Consider the following 11,204-nt stretch of genomic DNA (forward strand, 5'->3'; position numbering starts at 1 on the left):
ATCTTATCTTTTAGGTAGTTGGAACAGGAAAAAACTTGAAATTTGGTAGAATTGTGGTTTTAAGAGGTGCTAGGCCGTAGGCGGAGTAAGTGTGAGGGTCAGGGGACGAAGTCCCCCAGCTGTTACAAATTCAGGAAATGCAATTAAAGACCAAATGCACATAATTCACTCTTAATGCAAATGCTGATACCTAAGAGATGCGAGGCGGAGCACACTCTAAAAAATGGTATAGCTGAATTGACAATAAAAGCATTGTTGATGAGTATTGCTAATTGGTAAATTAATATTGACTATAGTATAGTTGATGTATAAATACTGATTTGTTATTTATACAACACCAATTTTTTTAGTATGGCTGTGGTAAGAAAAAAATATTGCTAATATTAGTATGGTTAATAATATCATGCATATTGTTTATATAACCAGATTATTTAGTATTGCTAAAATAGCGATAGCATTATGGTTAGAATGGCTATTACAATATAAAACTCTTGTTATGGCAACAATGCGAAATCCCGCCTTTTACGAGTTGTCATGTAGCAGCCATAATGATGGATTGTATAGTGGAAAGTTTAAATTATCAAACTATTCTTAAAAACTGGGGTTTAGAAACCCTAATAATGAAATTTCAAGGTAAGTGGATAGTCAGTAAGTTTCAATATGTAAATTGAAGATATGTATTTCTAAATGTTTATTTGAATTGTATTGCGCACAAGCATCAAAATCCCTTGTACGAAATAGTGTATTATTAAGCATTTATGACGCTTCCAAAATATTATTTTTATTATCACCAAATCAAAATACTTCAAAATAGAGACACGATGTGTTCACGCAATTGAGGGTAAGTTTAGAGTTTCTAGTCCGTTTTTACTCGGAATTACGATATTGGAACCTGTTTCAGTCACTGTTCTAGTCTAACTAAAGTCTTACCAGGTAACAACTAACCTAACCTAACAATTTTTAATGTTTTAACTGCATTTTTGTAGGTTGGAAACTGGAGGGGCAACTCTAAACTTAAGCCCGAAAATGTACAGATGAAATTATATAAGGTATAATAATGATTTAAGACTTCTTGTAAGATGTTTGTGTGAAAGGTTGAGAGAAAGGTTATTATTAATGTGAGAGTTGGTACTATTTGGAAGAGGCTTAAGCTTTTGCAGAACGATTCGATACTTGAGGATCATAGTGATCCTATGTTAATATTTCTGCGTTGAGTTTTACTTAATTGGGCATTTATTCCGAAGTTGGACGTCCAATACTTTTCTACCAAAATTGCGTAAAAGCTATTAAAATGTATAATTTTTCAATTTCGCGAGTTGGGAGAAAGTGTAGGTTAGGTTAGGTTACGTTAGGATCTATAATAGAAGTACCCTTCGACGGGAGCTTCGCGAAATTCAACACTGTCAGTTCACATCACGTATAGCGATTCGGTATATTACCCGCAATATTGATACTATGAATGCTCGTTACTTTCCCACAATGCAACTATTCGGTTACCTTGCGCGAGGTAGTTCTCTTCGCTCGCTTAGTAGTCCCATGTTTATAACCTATTATATATAACAAATAGAGAGAGTTTTGTTGTATTATCCTTATATCTTATCAAGCACACAAACGATCAAATTATACGTATCTTCCGTGCAAGTTTCAAAATTTTGCTGAAAACAGACGTCCAACTTTGGAATTTAACCCCTTAATTGTTATACTTTGTGCCCTTATTACTTTCTACAAACAGCATAGGTGGAATCAAGAATTTTAATAATAATTCACCCTTAATTTTTACTAATTAATGCTGAACAAGCGACAGCGAGCGATAGTATGGTTAGATAGGCTAGTTTAGGTATGTGTAGCAACAAGAAAACACGATAGGTTACGATTTAATGCTTTTTAAGTGTGCTTCTGTCGCTTTCAGATTATTACAGAAGGCCTCTCTCTTTGTGTTACACTAAGTGACACCACCTTTGCACTTTTAATTTAATTCATGATGGTGATTTCAAACTTCAAAGCACATAAATAACAGGTGTTGCAGAAACCATTTTCTTTTTAAATCCGATATTTTGTTTGAACCAGTTCATTTTTTTTAAAAATATATTTAGGCTAAATTAAAGTGGAGTAAACAAAGTCCCTATTTAAAACTAAGTAAAGGTGGGGCGCTGATTGGATTGAGTGCTCGGTTTTGACCTCAAGAAGTGATCTAACCCGATCAGACTCGGTCAGAAGTCAACTAATTCCTCAAATGATGTACCAGTAGTTCACAAATTATTTACCAGTCAGCCCATTCAGCAGTACTGAAGCTTGACCTAAGTTTAACCATTCAGTACCTTCGTACAAGGGACCATGAGCTAATGAAACTAATATATGAACTTAGTTGATCTCACAGTTTACTGAAATTAGTCAAGTATTCATAATGATTTTGTATGTGATTGTTCCCACGAAATGAAGCTTATTTAGCTTTGGGGTTAACGGCTGTATCACCGGAACAGTTTTAGAAAATTTACCGGGTCAGTTGGAGATTTTTTTTGTTTGTTTGTTTATGAGCAAGAATGAGTGAAAGTCATATAAGGGGAATAGTAAAAATGAAGAAATTGGTTATTTTTGATGTTGTAAGCGACACTGTATGTGGAGGCGGATGGACCATTTCGCGGAGAGATATAGTTGTTTTGATGTAGTGGCGCGAAGAGGAGTATGAAAATAGCTCGTGTATGTCAAGGCTGTCACATGTCGTCTGTTACGTACATAGAACTGTTCAAAAATAACGAGCGACAGTTGTTGAAATTTTGTGAAAGACCAGTATACTGAAAAGGTTGACGGTGTGTGGAAAATGTGGAAATGAATTGAAAATACAGAAAGGAAAGGGAGCGTATTATTTTACAGCGTCAGGGAAGAAGGAAAACCATTTAGAGGGCTATTTAGCTGAGTACTTGTTTAAGGAAAGATGACCCCCAAGAAACTGTTGTTCACGATTTTAAAGGTAAGTGACTTCTGTTTCTGTAAGTAAAGCATTATTAGTATGATACCATGGCAGGTGCTATTGAAATGTATATGATTGCGGAAACCAGATGTTTTCAGTACCCTCGCTTACGCGTGTACACATCGTCGCTGACGCACCTGCTCCCTTCGGGCACACTACCGCGCTGGTCCGCTAGCTCCGCCCTGCCTTGGCTCGGTTAGATAGCATTCGTGCACTTAGTGGTCACCTAGCACAAGTTGGTTTGTGTTTTTTGCACTGTAGTTTTTTATGCCCTTATCCTAATGTGAGGTAATCTAATGTAAGTTAATGTAATCCAACGAAATATAACCGTATACAGTGCATTTTAGTACTTTTTTTCGATTTTAATACTGGTCCGGCGATGCGGCAGTAATGCCTTAGCTTTGTAATAAGCGAGAAGAAAATATAAACGTCATAGAAATTACAAGGTTCTGGAACACATGTCCCACTTCCCATTTAGCTGTAATAAAAACAGAAAACAACGTATCCTGCGGTCTTCTAACCCGCTTTCACTTGCTGACGCTCGCTAGCAATATTCTGTGAAATAAAATTTAAATTTTGGTACAGAAAGGAACCAACCTTGCTAACCTATATGGGGAACGTGTGTTCTAGAACTCCCCCTTAGAAATTATCTGGTTCACACGTTGCATTAGAGCGTACGTTAAGTTAGGATAAAAGCCGGAAGTTTCAAACTTTTCATCGTGCCATTTTTTTAATAACCAATTAACTAATGCAATTTAGCTATAATTCATAAAATTACATGAATTAACTGACAAAAAAATGGAACTGGCGGTTGACGTGGAAAGTTGAAACTTGGCATACATAGCCTTCGGAGAAAAATATACAGGATTTTTTTCTTTGTTTTTAGTAGGTGAAAAGGAAGAATGAGTAAAAATCCTATCTTATTTCGGTGTACTTTTAAAAAAAAAAGTCTTAGGAAATTGTATTTGAGTAAAAACTTTACATTCGGTATTCATGTATGGTTTTCATAAAATTAACTAAGTAAATCACCAAAACTATACATTTCCTAGTTCAGTGAGGTTGTTTGGGAAAGTGAAAAATCTTCCCTTGTTATTAATATGGAGATACCTTCTACAGCCCAAAATTATTAAAAATTATTAAGTTAAATGATATAGCCCGAAGGTTAGAGTGATGCAGTTTGGCATGTTTGTAGCTTTATGGAAGTAACTCACAAAAAAATATCAAAAGTAAATATTTTTAGTTTTTAGGGTAATTCTAAAATAAAAAGAAAGATTTCCGGTGCTATTTAAATGCATGTTTGTTTTGGACATAAAATCTCATGTTTTAGGTAATTGAAATTGGAACAAAAGCTTGACATTCGGTATGCTTGCAAGCTTTTGATAACGATATGCAAGTTATTGACCAAAAATAATATCTAATTATACAGAGATTTTTTTATTTTTTTTATTTTTATTTATTTATATATTATTTATTTTAGAAAACTGAAAACTCACAGTTATTTAATATCATATCCTCTACATCTCAAAATGCTTAGACTTTTCCTGAACATCTGCGGATGAAATTTGGCATACTTGTGGGTTTATAAGGTGCGAGACCGTAGTCGGAGTAAACGGTGATCTAGGTGCGAGACCTCCAGCTAGCCGAAGGCTAGTCTTCAGTAACACGTACAGCTGCTGCACATGTTGGAATTGGAAGTCATCGATTGCGAGGAAAACAAAGCTAGTTGACATTTGCCTTCGAGTTTGGTCGGGTTACTGTTTTTTCTTGAGGTTGAAATCGAGCTCACTAGCACCAGTACCCTCAAATTACTTTATTCCTTTTTTTTAAAAAAAAAATATTAGGGGTCATCGTTATTCCACTTTAAACTTTATTTGTTGAGATTACATATTAATGAAAATGTCTGGTCCATATATCCTTATTCAACAGTAAGGTTATGAAGGACGGGAAATACAGTTTAAGGTTGGACCTGAATCACTACTCGGTTTACATCCAAACACGCCACACTGAAACCACATTTTCTGCAGCAGAAACAATGGAAATTTTCAGCAACTGGTCTAAATTTCTACCATTTTTTTTTTTCAAAAATGACCGAATTCTTGGAAATGCATGTGTAATGACGGAGTAGCAAGCAGTAAGTCTTTAATTTATAAAGAAAGTTTTGACAGTAGAAAAGTGCTTATGTGTGTATCAACAAAAACAGGTAACTTAAATAACAGAAACATTATTTCCATTCTTGTTCACGGCCGAAAGATCTTAACTATTGAAAACAGAAGTTCAGTAGTAACGCCAACGCAGAGACAGACAGACACTACAGTGCCCCTACGTTTCGAGCTGGCAATCAGTTAAGAGAAAAATCTTTACCATATGGCAAATCAGACAGAGTTGCCGGGACTAAAAACTATTCATCTTCGGCAAATTTCCGTTTTATATAAGTTTCGTTTTAAACAGGTTTCCATGTATTTTGTTTCTCTGTGGAAATAATATAGTTTGATTGTAATTTTGTATTGTGCAATAGGATATCAGGACTGTATATTATAACAGTGATTTGTTTTTCAAATAGCATACTTACTACGTCCCCTATAAAGTTGCTCAAGGGAAGAAGGTTTTGGCAAGAGGGAAACTTTGGGACAGATATTGCAACACAAGAAGGTATTTGCGGCAAAGTGGAGTTTTGCCTTTGAGAAACCGGTGTGCAGCTACAACTTCTACCGAAGTCGATTTAGATGGTGCGTTCATAGTTCTTTCTCATTTATTTACTTTCATGTTCATAAATTCTGTATTATAATTTTATCAGTAAATCACGATGCATAGTGTTTTATGCTATCTTATATTCAGACAAGGGTACAAAACTTCCTAAAAGAGATGCGTGCCGATTTTTTACAACATGGTTACACATATTCACGTATTATGGTCAATCAACAGATTCACAGTTCAAGGGCACTACCTTCATTATAAATCAACAAATTTCCATGAATTTGTGCAATCAGTATATCTGCTGTTCATCTGTGTGTAAAACTCTATCACTGCTTTCATATATTAACGGTACGTTTTGTAAATACGTGTTCGGAACACTTCATATGACAATTGTGTTCAGAAGTATAATACTGTTTGTTTCACATGTTTATTGAAATGTTATTTCTTGTACTTCTGTCCTAGAAATTAATACATATGTATTTACGTATACTGAGTATGTACGTTTCTTTCACACTGAATTATGTAGATGGTGTCCTTTATTTTCAGAGTCCACTGATGAATTTGCCGAGGAAGCTCTCACGTGGTTGAGAAATAATATAGAGCCATGGGAGAAAGTGTGTGATCTGTGGAAACAAACGACATTAAATCGGAGAGCAAATTACATTCAGTCAGAGAAGGATATCAGCTCCTACTTCAAGGAATTTCCTGCTTTAAAACAGCCTCTTGGATACACACTTGTAAGTGTAGTGATATTGCTAAGAAGTTTACGTCTTTCTATTATTATTTTATGAATGTAACCGAAGAAAGAAAATACCTTTATATTATTTTATAGAAGTGTAATTCCGTATCACAGAACGAACTGTACTTAAAGGGAAATGAAAAAAAAAACGTGTAACAAAATTTAATGAGTTAAAAAAAAAATCATGAGCATAAGGGTCTTATGTTGATGCTATATATAAATTGCGAACACGACAGTTTTTCTTTGCAAAAAAAGCACCTAGCATGAGGCGAGAGAGTTTATAAATGTTTTTCGGTGTATGAAGTTGTACCCTGTCTTGCACTATGTTTCGGAGTTTTTCGGTTCTAATTTTTTCCTGTAAGCTGATGGACGAGATGGTGCATCTTGTAGCAGGTAGAACGTTTAGTAATTCTGAGAAAATCAACCAGATTTTCAGTACACCAAATCCTGTATAGATTCAGAAATAATGAAAAATCAGAGTGAAAAAGTGCGAGTGGGCCGAAAATAGATCTTGTGTCTTCGACGTACAATGCCAATAAGTTAACCTCTACGCTACCCAGCCCGCTCGCCGATCAGCCCCACATCTTCACTCTTGTTGATGGTGTTCCTATGAAAACATTTAATAGTTTATTTTAATTTACAAATATACCAGCATCAGCGGCAGAAGGTTCAGAATTATGTAAGCTTACGTTAAAGACACGTTTTTGTGTAATTAAAAACCAACCAATGTATAAAACAGTTACCAGAAATTAGATAAAATACACGTGCAGTACATGCGCGCAAAGATTTAAGAATGAAAAAAAAAACTTGTAAGAGCTTTCACCTTTTATGACTTTGTTAGGCAGGGAGAGAAAGACGAAAGTGGAAGAAGAAAGATACAGAGTAAGACGAGTTGCGCCATATTTCTGGGGGGGCGGTGGCTCAGTGGTAGAGCGTTCACCTCCGGTGCTTGGGGTCTCGGGTTCTCCCACTTTCTTCATTCCACCATTTCATTCATCTCTCATCATCACCGTCTCCTTTAGCCTAACCGGCATAACCGTGAAACGTAAAACTCAAAGATTTCATTTCAATTCATTTCATTTTGCCATATTTCTGCTAGGTGCTATGGTGGTCGTGTGATCACGTGACTGCTGTCAAGTACTCATACGAGAAAGTAGAGAACCTTGTGGAGAAATCACTGTTGGTATAGATGCGGTCCTTGTGTCTTTCTCTATTTCTTATTCCACTTTCGTCTTTGCGTCCCTATATGACGACTCCATAAATGCGAAAGCGCTTGGAAGTTTGTTTTATATTTGCGTGTATTTTATCAGTTCCACTCTAAGTAATTGTTTTTTACATGCCTACTTTGGGATTTCTTTTTCAATCAGACATAGTATTTTCTGAAAATGGATACTATAATGGGGTGAATGCCATTGATGTTCATAACTTGATTAAAAACGCTCTGTTGAAACAAAGATTATTTAATGAACTTCAAAGAAAACTATACTACCAAACTTTTGTATAAAGAGAAGAAAGCATAGAACATTATATCATCAAACAGGGTTAGGTATATGTGACAACAATTTCTTTTACTTTTCAGATAGACATTGATTTTGGCCAGTTATATCCTGGGAAAGATATAACATTTTTTTCAACGTGGAATGCAGACTTAAAGAAGATTCAGCATATACTTACCACGACCAAACAAACAACAAATGACGGAGCCACATTAGTAGAACTTTTGCTGCAGGAGAACATCAGGGAAGGTAATTATTTTTCTTATTAAAAGAAAATATTGGGGGGCGCGGTGGCTCAGTGGTAGAGCGTTCACCTCTGGTGCTTGGGGTCCCGGGTTCGATCCCAGCCCCCGCCAAGTGAACTTTGTGGTGGACAAACACCGTGCTCGTGGGTTTTCTCGGGGTTCTCCCGTTTCCTTCCACCTTCTTCATTCCACCGTTTCACTCATCTCTCATCATCACCGTCTCCTTTAGCCTAACCGGCATAACCGTGGGACGTAAAACTTAAAGATTTCATTTTAAAAGAAAACATTGCACTCAGATCTACTATAACTTGAACTTCCGTATGCGAAAGGTGTATGCCACAAAAACAACGGTTTTAAACAAGAAATTGATGTGTCTCAATATTTATGTAACAACAGTTTAACAGTCTGTCCCAGAACGAGTATATCTTAAACTCGTTAGATTATTAATAAAACTTGCAATTTTATTAAAACTCTGACTTAAGACCGTGAACTACCAAAGCAAAATCGTGTATAATAATACCGTATTTCAGATTGCGGAAATCTCACTTTTATTACAAAGGTGGGCTGAAAATTTTTGCTTGTTTAATATATCGGGTTATAGTGAACATAATTTGAAGAAGAAGAAAACAAGAGCATATTGACATCTAGGGTTCAGTTCTGAAACATTACTTGTTTACATAGTCACCTTTCACTTCCACGCACTTCTCCAACTGCGCATCATACCTTCAATGGCGTCGCGGTAGAATGCTTTGCCTATAGAGCAACACCACAATCGTATCGCACGGTGGACATTGTTCTCTGATAAATAGTGGGTTAAGTGTACATTCAGTTTAGGAAAGATGCAAAAGTCACTAAGTTTAAGATCAGGGCTGTATGAAGTGTAGTGTATCCAAGCTTTAATATTGTGTCGGTGGTCAACTTTCCGGTGAAGAAAGGCTCCATTCTCAGGTCTGACGCGCGTCAGTCGAACTTTCAACTTCTTTAGTGTTTTAGTGTTCGATGTACCGCTCGTATACCTTTGGGAAGAAACTCTGTGGACAACGCCATTCACAAGTCAGTATTACTTCTTCCTCACCCTGATCTTGCATAGAGCGTCTTTTACATCTATCCTAAACTGAAGGAACACTTTAAGGAAACGTACTATTTATCAGATGAGAATCTCCAGCGCTGTGATCGTGATGTCGCTTCAAAGGCTAGGAACTCTACCGTGACGACGCTACGGGAGGATTTGCGCCATTGGTGGAAGTGCATGGAAGTAAGTTATGACTGTGGAGAAATGGTGTACACATTGTTTATTATTTCATTAAGTATTGTTCACTATAATTATCAAAACGCAACACTGTTCAGCCTACTCCCGTAAGCAAAGAAAAGATTAATTACAGCTGCTCCGGCAATTTTCCCTTGTCTCCTTTTAGTCGTAAGTCCGAGCAGAATAAATCAAAATCTAGAAGAAAAATAAATGATAATTGTAAATCGACAACATATCGAGCACTTAAAAAAGCTCTGTTATTCTTTTGTTTCATTATTGAGCTCAGATCACGAGAAATATTTCAACTGCTGTGTAGTAATTGAACATTTTTCGTTTAATCTCCCGAAGAGTCTGAAATACTGACTTCAGTGACCAGTTTACATCCCTGAAATCAGTATTTACTTGAATAACAGTATATGAAGAAGATAGATTCAGTAGAGTTAATAAGCAGATATGAAATCCCTTTTGTAGCAATGAATGAAACTAATGTTTAGAATTTGTGACGAAAGAGCTTTTCCGCAGCCTATAGTCTTTAACTTGTTGTTAATTGTCTATTTTGATTCATTAAGCTGTTCAATTTCTCTCCTTTTATCCGTATCTGTTGCAACTTCCCAAAGAGAAATACATACGTTGACTTTAACCTTTGGTTCTTGAAATAATATACTTCATGTACAGCTTTTATACACGTACTTATAGGCGATAGATAAGTATCGTATTAAGATTAGTTTTCACCATTATTTGGACCCAATATTTGCATATAAGAAACATCGCATTATCCCTTTGCCGAATCTGGGTGTAGTTACAAAAGATGATATGCAAATATTGGGTGATTTCCTTTTTTCTTTGATTATTGAATTAAAGTAATATACCGTATTCATTGCGTATCACAGAGCAAACCTCTGCAGGTATGAGAATGAATGCAGTAAGAAAGTTAGCACTTACATTCAAATAAATTAGTATAAGGTGGTCCAAAAGTGGGCGTACCCCCTTTAGTTTCAACAGTATAGTGTTAGTTATGTTAGAATGTCTGTACACAGCTACCTTGAAGTCGTAAGAGTCATAAACAAAGGTATGATCACCATCCATGTCATAACACAACTGAATTCTGCACAAAATTCTGGCAGATGTTTTGCGGAGATAATCCGGAGTCAACGAGGGTGAAGGCGTGTTCCACAGCTGCTCGTAATTCCTGCGTTGTGTGATATCGAGTGTTTCTTACGTGTTGCTTCATGAAAGCCCTGGGAGCATTGTCTGATATCGTCAGATCGGGACTTCTTGGAGGCCTGGCAAAGAGCTGGATGCACAACCTCTTCCAATCAAGCGGCCAGGAAACGTCTGATTCAGGAACTGATCTGATAACTGTTACCAAGCAGAAAACAAATGGATAGCAATGTTGCCAGACAATGCAAAGGAATGTTACCAGACAATGCCAAGCAGTGTTACCAAACAAATGTAGGTAAAACCAAAAACCGTCAGAAAACACCAATTAGAGGTACGCCCACTTCCGGACCTCGCTGTATAAGCGTAAATTAATTACCTACAAATGTTCTTGATATTTCATTCTTTTCCAGATGCCAGAACAGTCGTAATATTAATACTTCTTGGAAGATATTTCCCATCTGTGACCACGTGTATCAAAAGGAAAGACGGAGGTGGATTATGGAAACCTTCCAAATACGAGGCACAGCAAGGATTCCTTTTTCATGTCAGAGTATGTACCATTATGTAATATAATGTATTAATATCTACACTTGATTACAACGAAATATGTCATTAACATTTAATTAGTGATTGGAGAATGGAGAACATTGCA

General features: G+C 36.3%; 1 protein-coding gene across 1 annotated transcript; it reads left to right on the top strand.

The window, feature by feature from the left end:
* The first annotated feature begins 2,932 nt into the window (after positions 1 to 2,932).
* On the top strand, positions 2,933 to 11,144 carry LOC145661911 (uncharacterized). The gene is made up of 5 exons (XM_081727256.1): positions 2,933 to 2,968; positions 5,529 to 5,694; positions 6,209 to 6,399; positions 7,981 to 8,146; positions 10,963 to 11,144. Exons 1-5 carry the CDS (start codon positions 2,933 to 2,935, stop codon positions 11,118 to 11,120), a joined length of 717 nt encoding a protein of 238 aa, XP_081583382.1. The 3' UTR covers positions 11,121 to 11,144.
* Positions 11,145 to 11,204: the final 60 nt, after the last annotated feature.

The sequence above is a fragment of the Thermobia domestica genome, chromosome 10, assembly GCF_964235325.1.
Source record: "Thermobia domestica chromosome 10, izTheDome1.hap1.1, whole genome shotgun sequence".
Taxonomy (NCBI): domain Eukaryota; kingdom Metazoa; phylum Arthropoda; class Insecta; order Zygentoma; family Lepismatidae; genus Thermobia; species Thermobia domestica.

What these genes read in the sequence shown, in the direction of transcription:
- LOC145661911 (XM_081727256.1), top strand. Translation starts at nt 2,933, where the DNA reads ATGACCCCCAAGAAACTGTTGTTCACGATTTTAAAG. An exon ending in TACCGAAGTCGATTTAGATG is followed by an intron (nt 5,695 to 6,208) that starts GTGCGTTCATAG and finishes CTTTATTTTCAG; the next exon opens with AGTCCACTGATGAATTTGCC. An exon ending in AGCCTCTTGGATACACACTT is followed by an intron (nt 6,400 to 7,980) that starts GTAAGTGTAGTG and finishes TTTACTTTTCAG; the next exon opens with ATAGACATTGATTTTGGCCA.